The sequence below is a fragment of the Denticeps clupeoides genome, chromosome 15 (genome assembly GCF_900700375.1).
Source record: "Denticeps clupeoides chromosome 15, fDenClu1.1, whole genome shotgun sequence".
NCBI lineage: Eukaryota > Metazoa > Chordata > Actinopteri > Clupeiformes > Denticipitidae > Denticeps > Denticeps clupeoides.
The window spans coordinates 7,213,098-7,232,960 of record NC_041721.1 but is presented as its reverse complement, the minus strand read 5'-3'; the positions used below and the strand labels follow the sequence as shown (position 1 = coordinate 7,232,960).

Sequence of the window (19,863 nt, the reverse complement as noted above, 5' to 3'; positions counted from 1 at the left end):
CCTGTGCGGCCGTGTGCTTGAAGGACAATATTTGTGTCCCGTGCGTGTGTGCGTGCGTGTACGAACGACTGGACGGGGCAGCAGTTAGCGGATGAAAGCAGGAGCGCGTTGCGTTGCTGATGGGAGTCGTAATCAGCTCATGTGGAAGGCATTTCTCTTATCACCGCCCCGCCCAAACCAAACCGCTACCGTCTGCTGGGGAGCGGCCGTCCGCTTTGAAAGAAATAACGTCGGAGGACGTAGCGCAGCTCGCCGGCTTTGATTAGCATTTATCAGGGAGCCGCGATCGGGCCTCCGTGGCCGATTACTGGGAAAGACCTGGCGTGATGCTGCGATACCAAACGAGCAGGGCTTTGGGGTGTGTGTGGGGGGGGTGTATTTGGTGTATACAAGGGGGCAGCGAGGTTCAGCAGGTTCAAAACGGGGACGCTGTTATGAGTCTCAGGGTTGTGTCCCTGAGCAAGACACTTAACCCTAAGTTGCTCCAGGGGGGGGACTGTGCCTGTAACTACTGATTGTAAGTCGCTCTGGATAAGGGCGTCTGATAAATGTAAATGTATTTTTAGATTTTTAAGTGAAGTGATTGTCATTGTGAAACAGCACAGCACACGGTGACACAACGTAATGCGTCCTCTGCTTTTAACCATCACCCTTGGTGAGCAGTGGGCAGCCATGACAGGCGCCCGGGGAGCAGTGTGTGGGGACGGTGCTTTTCTCAGGGGATGGAACCGGCAACGTTCTGATTGCGGGTCCATTTCCTTACCCGGGCTAGGCAACTACTGCCCCTATATTCCTGTTTTCCCATGTTTTCAGGCTACCAGATGCAAAAGGCAGCACACACATGCACAATTGGTTTTAAATAGTATATAAAACATAACTAATATCCCTATAACAATGTTTATAATAATTCACCAGAAAGGAGACTGAAGCTAAGAAGCAGGACTTATTATGGAGATGACACGGTCTATAAAGTGTCTGAAAAAATTCGCAGACACAACATTTTAGAAAAAACTTTAATAAAAAATATATATAACTAAACAAACCAAGCAAGCAACTGCATTAAGAGCAAAAAAAAAAAAAAAACCCTCCAAACTCTTGTACTGAAGAAGCACATAACTGGTTACAGGAGTACAGGACTGGTTAAGGCTTTATACAAGAACACCCAGCTGCTTCTGTGGACATGACTAACACTGAATTACAAAAATTACCAAAAGAAAAAAAAGACATTAACCAGACTGACATTAATGTGAATGTGGGACAGATCCATTTTTTTTTTTTTGAAAAAGCAGAAACACATTAAGACAATAATGAACTTTTTGCTTAATTTATGAGGTTTACACCATAAGGCCTGTGTGTATGTGTGTGTTTGTAGGCTGGGACAGCTCTTCCTCAGCTCTTTTAGCGTCTCTTTTTCTTCTGCTTTTTGTCTGTTTTCTTGCCGGCGCACTTCACACAGAACCACTGCTGATACTCTGGGGGAGCTGCCAATAACCCCACACACGGCCTACAGAGAGACAGGGAGAAAATGATCCAATAGAGGAAGTGGATTACAGACGGCTGCGATCGTAGGTCTCCTGAGACCAGTGGAGACCAGGACTTACCAGTGATACCAGTCATCGCACTGGTCGCAGCCAATCATTGGACTCCCGTCGTCCGGTTTGTTGCAGCCTGGACAAATCCAGATCCGATTGCCCCATTCATCTCGCACCTACGAGTGGAAAAACACACACACACACACACACACACATCACTAACAACATCTTCATCACAGGTTGCACATCAGTATCACCACTGTTGTATTAGTTCACACTGTAAAATAAGTAGTTTAAATTCAGTTCAAACTCTTTTCCTTCTCGTTAATTACCAGCCCAAAGTCAATGTCACTTCCAAAATCAATTAATCACTGGACATTTAAAACACAACGCTTTAAAACAATGTTGAGATTGAGAATACATTCTTACGCTCGATGAATTTAATCAATGTGATCAAAAATGAGGCAGAATTAAGGTATATTGCATATGAAAATGTGAGTCTGACAATATTAGCCTATGCTCATTGAACAGATTCAAATGCTCAAGCCAAGTGGCTTCAGCAGATCAGGACAGTGTCAAAGGGGGAGTCATGTAATGTGACAGAATTGTCATAAAATGTTTGTAAAATTATTCATTCAGTTCAGCATCCACAAAAAAATATTTCACCAATTTCAAGCATCAGTTACGATTACCTCCAACAACCAATCTGGTAAACACTTGTAGGAACCAGACAATGCACCTCTACAGTTATCCATAAATGCATGATTATGTACAAATATAATAAATAGAAGGTATGACTGGACTTCATAAAACCTGCTAATTCAAGTCATTCAGGTGAGATGTGATTCCAACAACGATTGAGGATTTTTTTTACCAATATTTCATTCAACGGCACAATTCACCGGTGGACCAGAAGCTGAACACTCTTCAGACATATCGGGTGTCGTCTGCAGGCCGGTCCCAGGGGACGCCGGGATTCGGCATTTCCATGCCAGTCACATGGAAACCCACACTACACCAAACCGTGTCAATCAAAGGCTGCTATTAACCCCTTTTTATTATAGGACCATTCGCTGAGCCTGCAGAGATTATGAAGAAGCCGGACGGGAGCCACTTACCACATACGTACTGACAGTTTCAGTCACTACGCTGCAGCCTTGGCTTTTGGCCGTGGATGGAGGAAGTTGGGGGGTGGGCAGTAGGGGCGGAGCCGGCTCTGGAGGGGTCGGAGTTGGTGCCTGGGGTGGGGCTCGTTTGTGACTGCTTGGTCGTGACTTTGACACCGGGGCGCTCGGCGGTGTAGGACCAACCTCAGAGTCTGGGACCACCTTACTGATCACACTACAGAAAAAAAGGGAGAAGAATGGTGAACATCGTACTGAACTAACAATGCGCCACAGTCATATTTTTGGAGCGGCAGTCGGCTCAGATTAGTGGTCAAGCGGGCGACTTCCACTCATTAATTTATGTCTCACAGAAAGGAAAAACAAACACACTTACAGCCACAGACAGTTTGTCAGCAATCAAAAACCATCAGACAGATTCAATATTCTGTAGGCGTTGGGCTGGTTGCATTGGGAAATGACCCTGTGACCTGAGATGGGTTAAAGGTCGAGCGCGTTTCCTTGTGCAAGATTCTCTGACTGGTGGCGGCTGCCATCAATAGAGACGTTGTTTAGGCCTTAAGTTAAACCACACACACACACACACACACACACACACAAATGCCTGTGGAGACCACACAGGTCATTATTATTAGGAAAAAAAGGTTTCTTATGGTTCTGTGCTAAAGTAAGAAGTTCCTCTGCTTAAATAGTTTTTTTAGTGTTTTATATATGTGTATAAAATATATGTGTATGATCCCCATAGGCTTCAGTCTATTTGCCAGGTAGGGTAATCAAATGGCAATCGGTATTAGAAAAATAGCAGCGTAAAGCTAAAATATTTGCATTTCGGTCTCTAATCAAAAATTTGAAAGGGACACACCCGTCTACACCCACATACATACTCAGACACACACAGCCTCTATTTAGGCAGGGACACACATGTCCCTATGTAGGCAGGGACCCTTTAAAGTGACTGAAAGGAACCTGATTGTGTTCTGCATGGATGCAAGTTGCAGGTGTAGTAAACCAACACAAAGGACAGACAGAAAGAGGGTGGGAGCAGGAGAGAAAGAAAAGGTGAGTGGTTCCATCATCACACGGAAAACAGGGAAAACGTTCATAAAACCACACGTATTCACCAGAATAAAACCCTTCCTGGCATAACACACATGCACTCGGATACTTCCTCCTTTCCATGCTGGTGGAAGAAACGGCATCAGGGAAGAACAAAAGGCCAGAGACTAAACACAGGGGCAGTCATACACACTCAAATTCACATGCTCAACAAGCCTTTTCTAGACCGTCATTGACACTTTAAAAAAAATCAGCTTGCTTTTACACATCCTCTTTCCTTGTGGGAACCACTGAAATATCCCCATTATTAATGAAATGTCAATTGTCTAGAGTTCATCCACAGTATGAAAAAAATGCCTCAAGGAAGGTGAAAATACCCAAATAACACGTACCTGTCCACTTTAATATCCCTCCACCCCCAGTAATGAAAGTGTGTTTGTATGTAAGTGTATGTGTATGTGTGTGAGTGAGAAGGTTAAGTGGCATGAACACTAAGGCCATTGTAGCAGCAGAGTACACACCAACACACACACACACACACACACACACACAGTGGAACAGGCCATGTGAGACACGAGGGGTGCTTGGCGTCAGAGGACTGAAATACACACCTGCCTGAGACAGCGCTCAGAGTGACCACACAGAGAGCCTGACTGACACACTGACACACACAAAGGGGCTTAGTTCATGGCCACTCCCATTTAAATTTTTTGTTGTAGTAGCTTCAGCTTCCGACTTGTGACACCTATTGCTCTTGCTTAACCTGACACAACATCAATTGACATGTTCAAAATACAAATGAATGACATTGATGTTTTTTATATAAATTATAGAGAACAATCTTGTATGAAATGACTGCCTGTATATCTGACACTTGTGCGGGGTTCTGGAGTGTGACCAGCCATTCTGGGGGGGAAAGGTCTCGGTAAACTCCCTGTGGTTCATGCAACAGACACACATTAAGAACATATCAGGGCCCGCCTCTGATTGGCTGTGCTGTCCAGATATTCATGTCAATTTGAAAGTGCACGTGCTGCGGTCAGACAGAGAGAGTAGCCTGGACCCTTCATATCAGCAGAGTGGATTAGAGGCTTTTTAAAAGCCTGAACCTGACATTATTGCAGGTATGGATGCCGTCCAACGTGCCTGTATGAACATGCTTCATTGGCATTTATGAATGTTTTAATGTCATTGTTTACGTTCTATTGTTTAGAGTTTTTTCCCCACACCTCAGAATTTCCTTGCCAGTGCAACCAGAATGTAATCGGCATTGGCTAGCCTTCGTCTCACCACCTCAGCATCCGTTTTCGCTGTAATCGGAGCGCATTTAATTTAGTGCAAACAGTGCACATATTTATTCTACAGACCTGTAGTACATTTACATTTACAACATTAATCAGACGCCCTCATCCAGAGCGACTTGCAATCAGTAGTTACAGGGACAGTCCCCCTGGAGACACTTAGGGTTAAGGGTCTTGCTCAGGGACACAATGGCAGTAAGTGGGATTTGAACCTGGCTTCATAGGCGAGTGTGTTACCCACTAGGCTACTACCACCCCGTTACACACCCCGTAGTATAACGCTGTACATTAAATGAAACTGTAAAAGAGTTCATGATTAGGGGACAATATAGTTACATCTGAGGTGCCATACAGTAAAACAAGGTAAAAACATTTTGTTTTTTCTTACTTGTGATTCACGTAAAATCATTGCACATAACTGTGACACATTTTAGTCCCCACAATAGAAGACGTTGTGTGTGACTCTGACAGAGTGATAAAGTGAGTCTCATTGTGTGTGTATGTGTGCGTTACTCACATCTTGTCCTGTCCAGCCCCCACTCTGAGGGTTAACCTCGGGATGACGGGGCCTGAGAGAAGCCCTGGGTGTCAGACTTTACCTGGCAGACAGAGAGAGAGAGAGAAAGAGAGAGAGAGAGAGAGAGAAAGAGAGAGAGAGAGATTTCAGTGTTCGCATCAACAGCGCATACAACAGACCGTCCTTTCCTCTGAGACACACACCTGCACTACTGCCAAGGCCTGCACTGGTGAAGAACAAAGGAGAGACCGGGTAGAGGAGAGAGATGTAACAGAGAGAGATGTAAAAATTAAAAGGGGGGAAAAAAATGGACGACGGTGCAGAAGGAAGGCATGAGATGTGAAGATGGTAGGGCAGTGGAGCTGGTGTAGTAGCTTAGTGCAACTGCATCGGTCTTTTGTGCGTAAGCGCGCATGAGTGTGTGTGTGTGTGTGTCTGAGGCAAACCCCTGCCGTTCAAGCTCCTTTGTTACCCAGCTATCCTCTATAATGCTCCAGCACTAATTGTTTAACACAGAAACATGTCTTTTCTCCCTCTAATGTTTTTGTTGTTATTGTCACAGATGCATTTAATACAAAACCTTTGTGGATTTCGATGCCGAACCACCCCCCCCCCCAACATCCGCAGCGCTCCCCTAAAAACCCAAAAATGTGTAGCTCAGCGGAAAAAAAAAGCGAATGTCTGGCAAGTTGCATCATTTTTCTGAAACAAACCATGAGTAACCCTGTTATCCAGCGCATTTGCGTACGTGCAGAGATGCAAACATGTGAACAAAACAGAAACGCAACACATGGGGAGGAGGGGGGGGGGTCCAAAAAAAAACAATGAGACACAACGGGTAGTCAATGTACAGCGGTGACGCTCGCACGAAGATCGGGCGCTCGCAGGCGAGCCGTCAACGCCGCTTATCCACCAACTCGCTCAAAAACCACTTAAGGAGATACTGGAGTCTAGTGCTGATACCGCAGCCTTGAGTGCCGATACCAAAGATGCCAAATGTCTTTTAAGAGAGATACCACAACAGCTACATCTGATTCCCTTGCTGGGCCGCCGGACGAAAATTTTGGTTGCGGTTCCGTTGCGGTGCATAATGCAGAATGAATTATAAAGGAACTGCAGCAGAGGATTTATTTAGCTTTACCAGATATTAATAAACCAAAACATAGCCGGTGAAGCTTGCACAGTTGACAGTAGCTCACTGAAGCTTGGCTTATACCGCAAAGCGAAATGCACAATAAAATCTGTTGGTGAAGCTGCAGTTAGATTTTCCTTGGCAACCGCATCGCGGTGTGAGGACGCCCGTGTAGCTGTTCCTGACATCGACTCTTCATTTCTACAGAATAGATGTCCGAGACTTTTTGAGGGGTTTGTTTGGAGTAAATGGGGCGGTGGCGGCCTAGCGGTTAAGGAAGCGGCCCCTGCTCACTCAGGGTGAGGGGTTAAATGCAGAGGACAAATTTCACGGTGTGCACCGTGTCGATCACTTCACTTTTATCAGAAGGTTGCAGGTTTGAATCCTGATCCGCCAAGGTGCCACTGAGCAAAGCACCGTCCCCACACACTGCTCCCCGGGCGCCTGTCATGGCTGCCCACTGCTCACCAAGGGTGATGGTTAAAAGCAGAGAAGCAATTTCCTTTGGGATTAATAAAGTTAAAAAAAAAAACTGCTTCTTGCTGTTGTATTTGGTCAAATTGCAATAAAGGCCGAAGCCAAGCCAGCCACTGGGGACGCTCTTCACAGAGTATTTCTTGGTGCCGGTCCCAAGCCCAGGTAAATGGGGAGGGTTGCATCAGGAAGGGCATCTGGCGTAAAACAGCAATCCACCGTGGTGACCCTTAGTGGGACAAGCCGAAGGAAAATGCGGCGTAAATGCGCCGATATTTCTCTTTCCACAAATGAATGCACGAATGAAACATAATTTACCGAAAATGCACACGACATGACCTCTGTGTCCTCGATGCCAACTACGTTCAGGTTACGTTCTGTAACTCCTATGTTCTCATACTCAACTACTTGAGAATGAAATGCCCTTAACGCACACGCCAGCACACCGATCCAGACCCCAAAGGAGGATGTGGAGGCCCTGTACCTGCCGATAAGACCTGTTGGGGGAGGGTTTCAGGGTCACCGCAGAAACTGTTTCTGATAGTGCTATCTGCTTATGCAAATTAGCCATTACGTGGCTGAAGGGATGTGCGAACAACGACGTTATCCGGAAAAGCGCAGCGTCCTACTTAACCCGCCGCCGTATCGTGATGGGCCCCCGCTCATTCAAAAGCGCGCCGTCTCTTCATTTAAACGTGGAACAGAGGTACAGACATTAGAGACCGGTGCAGGATGGGGTGGGCTGGGGAGTGTGGGAGGTGGCTGATTAATCTCATCCCAATTGGATGTCGGGAGCTCCAGCGGAGCTGGCCTTTTGACCAAAGTCACTCTTTTAAAACGGTGACGAAACAAAAAAGAGCCAAAAAAGGAACGGCTTTGACAGGCTGACACCCTCTTCAGAATCCTAAGGACGTCTAATATAATGTAATATAATACAAGACAATGCCATGTGGGGCTTTTGTAATATCAGCATTCCACAGCACAGACGTCGCTCTCAATGCCAGAACGGAAACTGACAAAGGAGGAGACATGTGGGTCACCCGTCTGCTTTTATTTAAAAGGGCTTTAAATTCATTTAAATAACACCTACAGAATGGGGACAGAAACTGAACTGAATTTGAAAGAAGTTTGCTGAGGGGTGAAGGACTACACAGGTAAAGTACCCGGGCCTCAAAGTGACCCAATCATAATCACTAAAACTAATCTCATGTCATGGACATGGATCTACTATGGGAGACGTTAGACTGGGAAACGTTCATTGTCTTGCCTGTGGAAAAGCACTCACGTAAGCACTTTACTCTGTCCGACAATAAATCTTTCATCTTGAAACCAGTCACAAATGTGGGGCAGTGGTGGCCTAGTGGTTAAAGGAGCGGACCCGTAATCAGAAGGTTGCCGGTTCGAATCCCAATGTGCAGGGGGGGCACTGAGCAAAGCACCGTCCCCACACACTGCTCCCCGGGCGCCTGTCACGGCTGCCCACTGCTCACCAAGGGCTTTGCTGTGACTTTACCTACATAACATCAAATGCAAAATTCGATTTTTTTATTTTGTTGGCATAACAGACCAGACATTAATAAAGAGTCAGAATATTAGAGTGGACTTGCCTATGGTGCATGTTAGTGTTAATACATTTTAGTTTTAGGCACTGACATCACTAAATAATACAATAAGAAAGAATGCCATGGACCTCCTTCTAACAAACAGACGAAACATCTACTTTATTCCTAAAACGAAGGATAGTAGAACTGGTATTCCTAAAACACCTTCAACGATCAGCCCTTACTGCCACTTTTTGTGCACAATTTGTTTGAGTATTTCTTTGAATATTTTTTTTAATTACAATGTTAATAGAACATTATTAATTACTTCTAAGAGATCTATTGGTATGAGATTTCCAGTGATTTCCAAGATTAAAGCACAATTTTGGAGTTAGTGTTCTCTATCTCACTCAGGACTCAGCATTTGCCCTTTATCCCTCTTTTATTTGGTGTGTCGTAACTACATCCTTTTTTGTAATTATCAGGAGCATTTGAGGCTGCAGTATCTGTGAATTGGTAATAACTTGCTGTTAGAATATCTAGGGCCAAACCATCATATACGTTTTGACCTTTGAGTGAAAGTGTCCATCTGAGCATTACATTTACAGCATTTATCAGACGTGCTTATCCAGAGCTATTTACAACCAGTAGTTACAGGGACAGTCCCCCCTGCTCAGGGGGGGGACCCAATGGGACACAATGGTAGTAAGTGGGATTTGAACCTGGGTCTTCTGGTTCATAGGCGAGTGTGTTAACCACTAGGCTACTACAACCCTTAGCATTACTAAGGGTTATTAAGCATTACTTTTAATGACATCACTACACTGCTGTTATCTTCATTCTGCTGTCATTGTTTCTGATTAAGGAATACCTGAATTCTTTCTAGTACTTCATAAATACTTCGTAATCATGTTTCTAAAAACAAAATAAATGAATTTTAATCAATTTACTGTGTTTTATTCGATTGCTGTTCTTTTTATTTACACTGCACTGTTTAGTCTCAGACTGCTATTTAGAGAAAAACTAAATTTTTATAATACTGTTAGTGTTAGGCCTACCATGGAATGGAATGGTGGTAGTAGTGGTGGGTAACACACTCGCCTATGAACCAGAAGACCCGGGTTCGAATCCCACTTACTACCATTGTGTCCCTGAGCAAGACACTTAACCTAAATGTTGCTCCAGGGAGACTGTCCCTGTAACTACTGATTGTAAGTCGCTCTGGATAAGGGCGTCTGATAAATGCTGTAAATGAATGGAATATTTATTTCTTATAATATTTATTATATTTGCCTAATAGATCAATAACATCTAATTAGGCATGCTAATATTTTATGCATTCATGTTTGAACTGGCCAACACATTGTCTGTCCGATTATTTTGTCTTGTGTGGAGAGAATGGGTTGTAAAACTTTCTTCTCTCCCTACGAGGGCAGTGGGGGCCTTGCTGGGGGCAGTGGTGGACTAGCGGTTAAGGAAGCGGCCCCGTAATCAGAAGGTTGCCGGTTCAAACCCCGATCCGCCAAGGTGCCACTGAGGTGCCACTGAGCAAAGGACCGTCCCCACACACTTATCACTCAGGGTGATGGGTTAAATACAGAGGACAAATTTCACTGTGTGCACCATGTGCTGTGCTGCTGTGTATCACAAGTGACAATCACTTCACTTCACATATTCAATATTATTTGCCACGCCCCTAGTGACTCGAATCGGAAAATCTGAGTGCTCTGATGTTAAGAAAAATATCAGCAAGCAAACAAAATCTGCAGGACTGGATTTTCGGCAGCCTTGAATAACAGTTGAGGCGATACGCATCTCTCCTCCGTACCACAGCCTTCTTCCCTGTCCATCTAATTTTTTCCCCCTCATTCTCTTAGCACCTTCTATTCCAGGACGTGCCGTCTGTGGCTCTCTCTTCATCTCGTTCTCGTTCTCGTTCTCGTTCTCGTTCTCTCTCTCTCTCTCTCTCCCTCTCCGTCTGTCCGTCTGTCTCTCCTGCTGGAATGCAATGTGTGTTTGGTAACAGTATTTAGATTGCATGGCTTTGCTGGGCCCTGCAGGACAGGAGGTGAAGTCCAGAGATAGTAGATTCCATTGTAGCCTGACGGTGGAGGCATTGTGGCTGGATTTGTCCAGTTTTATGTAAAAGCAATACTCTTTTCACCTGAACTAATACAAGCAGTGGCATAAGCGCCTTACTGCTTCGCGCGGCATTTTTCCGCTAATCTCCCAGGATTTAACTCCCTCCGCTCATACCTCAGGGCCCGGACTGATAAAGCTTCAACTCTACACCCCTCTCTCTCCCGCTCTCCTTCCATCTCTTCCTCCCTCTCTCTCTCTCTCTCTCGCTCACTCGCTCTCTGGTGAAGCAGCCTTGCAAAAAATTAAACTGATCAAGAGATTTCAGTGAGAAGGGGGAAAACTCACACTCACACACACACACACACACACACACACACACACACACTTTCCCAATCCCATCTCTCAGATAGGCGATCGGAGACAGACGGCGGGAGAGAGATGGAGAGACGCAGAGAGAGAGAGAGAGAGAGAGAGAGAGAGATTAATCATGGGAATTCTTGCACTTGTGTAAATCAGGGTTGAATGATCTTACTGTTCATATATTATCACCAAATTCATGTCGACTGGTTTTGTTAGCAAACTTGCGAATGAACGGGTCCGATAAAGGGATGTTTCAATCAACATAAACACACAGCAGATTCAGATGTAAACAAACTCTCACACACACACACACACACACACACACACACACACAAACACACACACACACACACACAGGGAGATTATGTTAAAGCTGGCACATTTTGGACAGGCCCACGTTTTCTGCTCCTCTAGGACCTCCTCCACTGATTTAATACAGCGTGACATACAGGTACAGAGCTAAAGAGGAACTGGAGGCACACGGTGACAAGGACACAGTCAGCCAATCAGATCCCACCTTTTCAGACGCTACCGCTTCCTTCACTTTCAGCTTAGCCTTCCCCGTCTGCGTTTTCTCCCTCACCATGCTCCCCTCTTCAGTAACCTCTATTGGCTGGTCACCGTCCCTCTCTCTCTTTTTCTTCTTGTCCTTCTTCTTCTTGTCCTTTTCTTTGCCCTTGGGTGGGCTGCTGTGGGTCTGGATTTCGGAGGGTGTCACCGGAGGAAGGGGGAGCAGCAGTGTGGGGACATAAGGGCCCGAAGATGGGCCAAAAAGCATGGCGGGGACATCTTCCACTGGCATCTTCTTTTTCTTTTTCTTCTTCTCCACCTTGCCATGCTCCTTACTTTTGCTGTGCTTGCCTTTGTCCTTTTTCTTCTTCTCCTTATCTTTCTTCTTGTCCTTGCGCTTGTCCTTCTCTCGCTTGTCCTCGGTCCCTGGGGATGCATCTCCCTTGTTTTTTTCCTTGCCATCTCCATCCCGGCGGGACAGTTTGCTTTCTTTTTCTCGGTTCTTCTCTTCCTTCTTTTTCTCCTTGCGCTTCACTTTCTCCTGTCCTTTATCTTTCTCTTTGCGCTTCTTCTCCTTTATCTTCATCTCCTTCTTCGGTTTCTTCTCCTTTGCTTCCGTTGCCGTGGCAACACCTTTCTGGAGGGGTGTGGTGAAGGGGCTAGGGGACAGGGAAAGACGGGAGAGGTAGTCAGGGGCCCCGCCCGCAGTGCTGGGACCACCGGCCTGATGGGCGACCGGGTTCACGGTGCGGCCCAGGGCGTAGGCTGCCAGTACTGGGGTGGAGGTCAGCATTGCACCGCCCGTCTTTTTGTTTTTGGAGAGGACGGGCGGCTGCTTGGCACCGATGGAGGGCGTGAACGCGAGCAACTCCTCGTTCTCCGACTCAGAATGGGTGCCGGGAGAATACGAGTCGCCATTGTCGGCATATGCCTGTGCAAGGGTGATGGCGGGGGTGATAGCAGGGGTGACAGGGTTGCCGACGGCCCTGTGGTCTGAGATGGGCGGCAGGGGCGGGGACTGAGGCTGTAGATCCACAGACCCCCTACCCTCCCTCGGACCTGGGCCCAGTAAGGGTGAAGGTAGGTGGCCAGTAGACCCAACAGCTGCTTTGGGACTGCGAGGAGCTTTCTTCTTCCTCTTGTCCTTTGAGAGCATTTTTGGGGTGCAGACTGGACTTGCAGTAGCTGCAACCACATGTCGAGGTGACTTGGTCTTCTGGGACGGTGAAGTAGGGGCCCATTTGGGCTTCCAGGGCTGTTCTGGAGAGCAGGGTAGAGATGGTGGGGACAGTTGCTGGGCGTTGCATAGAGAGGACAGAGGCTCACGTGGTTCACAGCTCCACTCGGGGCTGTAGTCTGGGGTCAGCCCCAGCCGTGGTCTTTTGGCTGCTGGGAGGACACCCTGCGGGGACAGCCCCTCTGCTCCATGATTCGCCGGGTGGTTCTCGTTGTTTTCTGCCTCCTTGTCATAATCGTCATCTTCCTCTTCTTCCTCCAGGGACACCTGCATGGCCTCGGCTGACGTCCCAATGGCAACAGGAACCTGTTCCTCTTCTTCTAAACAAAAAACAAACAGAGGCATTGTGGGAAAATTCTGAGGAGCCATAAACTACCAAACCAATACAAATAATTATATACAGAATCACAGAACCAATGACCTATAAACTGTCCTATTAAAAATAAAATAAATTCCACAATAAAAATGTTGCATAAGTGTGCAAACCCTGTAACAAATACACTTGAGACACCTTTGATTAATGTTCTGTTTTCTTGGGTACATCTGTACTCAATTTAAGAGACTCTGATTGACCCCAAATAAAGTTAATCTGTCCTGGCGCTTACTCAGTCGCTGCTTCCGTGAAAGCAACTCATTGTTGAAGTTTAATGCAGCATTGGATATACCATGGAACAGAGTGAACATAGTAATCAAAAAGTGTCCAAAAGTTTGGGACTGCAGCAACACTGTTAAATACTGGACGTCCCTCCACAACTGATGAAAGACAAGATGAGAACTAGTCAGGGAGGCTGCCAATATCTGTGTGGTGACCACAAGAGATGCCCTCGCAATCTCACAGATTTGGACCAAGGAAGGAGGAAGAAGTTAAAATGTCAAGCTAACAGACTTGTACCAAAGAAAGCTGGAGTTCAAGGAGTTTATCGTCATTTCAGCCATACTCACCCTGCATATGGCGGAAATGACAATAAGTTCCTTGAACCCTCACACAGTGAACGAGGCAACGTTCCCTCCAGGTCCATGGTGCAAAAACACAAACACTAGACAAGCATGGAACACGACACAGTGCTAAAAGAACACCGTGCAAAATGGAAACAGTGCAATAAATATGTGCTAAGATTAGTCCCTATATAACAGCAGTAGTGCAGGATGGGACAACAACAGGACACATCAACACAGTGCAGACGACACTTTTGTATATTTTCCCCTTAAACTAGATTTGTACAGGTTAAAGATGGGAAACGTATGTATTTATTGGTTTAATTAATCCACAAACTACACACGTACATCTGCGGACATAAAGTGATTGTCACATGCAGCACAGCACACAGTGCACACAGTGAAATTTGTCCTCTGCATTTATCCCATGACCCTGACAGGCGCCCGGGGAGCTGTGTGTGGGGACAGTGTGTGGGGACGGTGCTTTGCTCAGTGGCACCTCAGTGGCACCTTGGCGGATCGGGATTCGAACCGGCAACCTTCTGATTACGGGGCCGCTTCCTTAACCTCTAGGCCACCACTGCCCCGTGGTAGAACATTACATGTAATGCACAAAAACACATGAGCTTCACAGAACCTCTCAAACATAATGCATAACACATAATCTCTTGTAGAAAAGTCTACAGGCAGAGTAACTGCTGGATTCTACGGTGTTCTAGTGACAAAGGTGACGTGAATAAACAACACGACTCTTGAGTAATTGGACCACCTCCAAAAAAAAAAAAAAAAGGCAGCTCCATGAGGCTTGAAAGGCTGGACATCTGTTTGCACACCATGAACATATAAAGGGATATAGAAGGGATATTAAAACTGTGGACCGCGGCTGGAGGGTGTGAGCAGGTGGCGGTGGTAGGGTTCGCTGCGTATCGCGCTCTCAGATCAGACTCATCGCTGGCTGATAAAAACAGGAGGACACCACCTCCAACAAGACCCAGATACAAGCCTCCGCCCGCAATGCTAATCTACAGCAATATCAATGAAAAGAAAGAAAGAAAGAAAAAAAAAAACATCACCAATATCGCACACTTCTCCATTACTCCCTGCCCCCGAACCCCCCACCCCAAGTCAAACATCCCTTCACACACACACACACACACACCCCAACACCTCCACCCACTGGCCGCGTGCTCTCTTCTGATACCGCAGACCAATTCAGCCGTCGACATAAAGGGCCGGGTCTGTAATCTTCTCCCTGACGACGGGACCCTCCTCCTCCTCCTCCTCCACCCGGCCCGGCGCTCCCACAACGGAGGACAGCCCCGTGCGGCTCGCTGCCAGTTGCCCGCACCAGTGACACGCGCTATTATAAATAGTCTAATCTATATGGTAATAGTGTTGTATTCCATAAGAGCTGGAATAGGGCGCCGATAACATTGTGACTTTGGGCTTTCTCTCACGCCCCGACTATGGTAATTGTTATCAAAGGTTATTTGGGATGACATCGCTCCAGCTCGCGCCTGATTGGCCGGCCACTGTTATTTACGATATGAATTATGATAACCGTGATGTCTCTCTCCCTCCCGCCCCCCGCTCCGACGGGGCCTTTCTCGCGATAAATTGCTATCGTTAATCACAGGGTGCTTTGTTCGCCTATGATTACCGCTCTACAGTAATAAGAGGGGTTTTTTTTTATTTAAGGAAGAATATGGGTTTGTCATACTTCCCATGGCAGCGCAAGCCAACTATATTTTATGCGTTGACATTTAATTTGTACGGAGGAAGAAAAAAAAAAGCAGAGCCAGAGTGATATTTGCATTTTATGACTCTTTCTTTTCCTCATTCCCCATCCCTCGTTTTCACGAGCCAAATAGGGTAGGTTCCATTAATGAGGAACTGTGCAAAAGCGAAGGGCCTTAAACATACGGAGAAAACCGGAGAGAGGGGGAGCGGTGGAAAGAAAGACAAGATTGGTATCGTCCGTGTTACTTTCAGAGCTTCGTACACAGATACTGGCTTCGCCAATCAAAGAAACAAGAGAGAGAGAGAGAGAGAGAGAGAGAGAGAGAGAGAGAGAGAGGGGGGGGGTATTTACAAAGCGCTTGGAATCAAACATTGTGTTCCACCTTCTTGCTTTTAATTTCGCTGCATGCTTCCAACCCGCAGTGATCTGGATTCACACACATAAGTACACACGTCATAACCGATTGTGTCATTTGCGGAAAAAAAAAAAAAATCACAAAGAGAAAATGCCACATAGAAAATTGAAAAATAAAAATAAAAAAAGGTTTAGACACACATTGCGAAGTAATTAAAATTATAAGACAGAGAGGGGGACATTCACAGGAAAAGAATTTAGCGATGTAACCAACTATTGGCAGTTCCTCTGCTACTGTCGCACCGGTGTACCCCCGCCAACCCCAAACTGCCACCACTGTGACCGGCCGCGTGCATCAGATATTGAGCTGGGTTGCAGAAGAAGTTTATGTGCCGATAATGGATCACTTTGGCTCAAATCACAGTCTGGATTGCCTGGTTGAATTACACACACACTGTAGACACACATAAACATGCACACTTAAAAGTGGACATACTGCATCATTCCCTAATCAATAGCAGCATGGAACTTAAAGAGGTGAAATGGATTTTACAATCCAGTCGTACACAGCTGTTACCATCTGAAAAGTATGAGTTTGTGAATGCTGTTTATTTTCTTTCTTCTTTGTGAGTCATTGTAAGGATCAAATGTCCTCAGAAATACAGGGAACATTCTGATGGTCCCCACAAACACCTATTAACAATGAAAGCATAATAACATAATAATAAAAATACAAACAAAGGGAGCACCTAATTTAAGGGTAGGTGTTGGTCTGGGATTAGGAAAGTGTTGTTTCAGAATAAAAATACAGATTTCACGCCGTTATTACACCAGGTCCTCATAAGCAGAAAAACTCATTTGTGATGATGTGTGTAACAGACACACATTAAGTACCTATAAGGATAAATCGATTTTGCGCACTGCTGCAACAAAATGTGCAATACATTGACTGAATAAATTATCAGCGACACTTGACTTTTGATGGATCATTAGCATATCTAGATAAGATTTTCAGACCACTTGTATTTCTGTACAGGCCATATCTGTCTGAGTCTGTGTGTGCAGCATTTGAACTGGAGATGGACTAATGGTGTAGAGCAACGTTGAGCTGTTTTCTCTTCTGGCACATGAGGAATACACACACACATAAATAAGAAACAAAACATATGAGAGAGGGGAAATGGCCGAGCCAATAGTAAGAGTTTGGTCTTATCCTTTTCCCTATATCACACGCACAAACATGTCAACCTGACTGAAAAGAGCTTGCTGACTTTGACATTAACACATACACCCACACACACACCACCACTGTCTTGCCCTCCAAGCACGACTCCCCCGCTCTTCTCTTATGACCTTCACGTCCAGAGGGATGGAAACGGAAAAAGGGGGAAAAGTTGTACAACCTTCCGGCGCCAAGTTATTCAGAATCAGCTTTGAATAATTGTCCTGCAATATGAGTTTCCCTGATTAATTGCCTGAGATAAGAAACTCTCCGCCTTCTACCAACGTGGCTCCTGCTTCTGTAATCACCAGAGAGAGAGAAAGACAGACAGAGAGGGAAAACACAGAAAGTGTGTGTGTGTGTGTGTGTGTGTGTGAACCCATTTCATTAGGCAAGTATTAAATGGACAAATACTCCTGAGTGTTCTAATCATTCATTAAGGTGACAGGGCTAGGTCTCATTCACACACACAGACACACACACACACACAAACAGTGAATAAAAAGAAGGTTGTTATAGTGAGCTGGGCTGATGAAATAAACCAACTGAATGAGTGAAAATGCAGCAGAGAAGCAACTTTCCCTCATCCAGAGATAAGGGCCAGAGTCTTTGTAGTGTCACTGCAGCCTTCCCACCGTTACTCAAGCACCGTAACAGAGAGACATGCAAATCCACACATAGATGCACACAAACCATACCAAATACACACAGATATTCTATTTTATATTTTTGTGGAGGCCGAGTGTAGGTTCTGTGTAACGTCTATCTTATGAATGAGTAACTGTACTGTACAGCACCACACTGATTGACACGAGCAGGAAACAAAAAGAACACTGGAATCTTTTTCTTTCTCGGTTTTAAAGCCCCATTGTTCAGTGGGTGCAGATGTATCAGGTGTGTAAAAAAGAAAAGAGAATTTTGTGGGTGTGCACTTTTTTGGTAAGCTGGAAGTATCTACTTGTGAATATATGACAGAAGTGTTTGTATGAGCGTCTATTAGCTGGTCAGCATATGAGATGTGTGTATTGTTTAGGCTCCTCACAGGTCAGGTTGTGTGTGTGTGTGTGTGCGCACGCGAACGTGTGTGTTTATTTGTGTTGGCTGGGTTTGTGTTGAAGAGAAGGAAATAAAGTCTGGTCTGGAAAAGTATGTTTGTGTGTATGGCTGGTGGGGAGGGCTCTCGGTGTACTGGTGAGCTCTTGTCTGAAAAAAATTAAATCACAATTAATTCAGTGTAAAATGTGCAATTAACTGACAACCCTAATAAAAACACCATAGTCAGCACCTAAAAATGACTAGAATCCAGAATCTGGGGTCATTAATCGGACACAAACAACTTGTCCCCTGCCACCCCAGACATCAAAACCACAGACATACGAAGAGACAGACAGTCGTCCGTTCATCACATTTTTAGCCCTGTTCCTCAGAACTTGTATTTTTTATTAAAAAAACTTCCTGTTGTTCTTTTTTTCTCTCCCTAACTCTGGCTCCGCCCTTCCGAGATGAGGGCCGATAGCGCCGGTATTACAAACCGCAGAATTTGCCCTCCCCCCAAACAAAGCGTTCTTAAAGCTTCTGTTTATCCTGTGCTGGCGCCAACGGGAAAATGGTAAATAATAAACATGGGCTGATGGGCCGTTTACACACACACACACGTACGCACTGGCCCACACACACACCGAACTGTCCCCACACGGTACATACACGAGCACGTACACATTCCATACGGTACATTCATACTCAGGCGCAGACACAGAACTGGTACGTGTACATACTACAGCAGAACGGCTACCGTGCGTGAACACACACAAGCACGCACTCACTCACATTCACACGTACGCACTGGCCCACACACACAATGAACTGTCCCCACACGGTACGTACACGAGCACGTACATATTCCATACAGTACATTCATACACAGAACTGGTACGAGAACATACTACAGCAGGACGTCTACCGTGCGTGAACACACACACACACACACACGTACGCACTGGCCCACACACACAACGAACTGTCCCCACACAGTACATACACGAGAACGTACACATTCCATACAGTACATTCATACACAGAACTGGTACGAGTACATACTACAGCAGGTCGGCTACCGTGCGAGAACACACACACACACACACGTACGCACACACACACAACGACTGTCCCCACATGGTACGCACACGAGCACGTACACATTCCATACAGTACATTCATACACAGAACTGGTACGTGTACATACTACAGCAGGACGTCTACCGTGCGTGAACTCACACACACACACACACACACACACACACACGCACTTGCACACTGTGAGGTTTTCGTCCGTATTGAGAGGCAGAGCGTGGAAGCGACATGTCATAACGCATCACACTTCCTCTGGCCGTGTCATCAACTTGTGGCAGCCATTCGAAAAAGCTTTCCCATCGCTGATCAACCATCACAAACACACACTCGCACACTTTCTTACAGATCCCAGAACAGAAGCAGATCCGCCCAGCGTTCCGTTCATCTCTTAAGTACAATCAAAAGCATAAAAAAAAGATCTATACACCGCCCCCCTTCCCGCACACTCTGTTCTCTTTAACGGTGGAAGGCAACAATTCGACTTTTACTTCAAAGTGTACAATTATGTCTTTCAGCAATTACTTTAAACAGAGGAGCTGGCCTGCGCTGCCAGTGAACCCTGAGAGGAATGCTCCCGGTGTAAGGGGGTGAATTGTCCAGGGAGTCTTTGAGCG

General features: G+C 45.8%; 1 protein-coding gene across 1 annotated transcript in view; it reads right to left on the bottom strand.

The window, feature by feature from the left end:
• Positions 1-1,091: 1,091 nt before the first annotated feature.
• Positions 1,092-19,863, bottom strand: part of taf3 (TAF3 RNA polymerase II, TATA box binding protein (TBP)-associated facto) — a 41,575-nt gene continuing 22,803 nt past the window's right edge. The window contains exons 3-8 of the mRNA XM_028955279.1: positions 11,637-13,186; positions 7,621-7,633; positions 5,531-5,582; positions 2,651-2,873; positions 1,602-1,708; positions 1,092-1,504 (exon numbers count right to left, since the gene is read on the bottom strand). Of these exons, the coding sequence (XP_028811112.1) occupies positions 1,399-1,504; positions 1,602-1,708; positions 2,651-2,873; positions 5,531-5,582; positions 7,621-7,633; positions 11,637-13,186 (2,051 nt within the window). The 3' untranslated portion in view covers positions 1,092-1,398. The remainder of the gene's footprint in view (positions 1,505-1,601; positions 1,709-2,650; positions 2,874-5,530; positions 5,583-7,620; positions 7,634-11,636; positions 13,187-19,863) is intronic.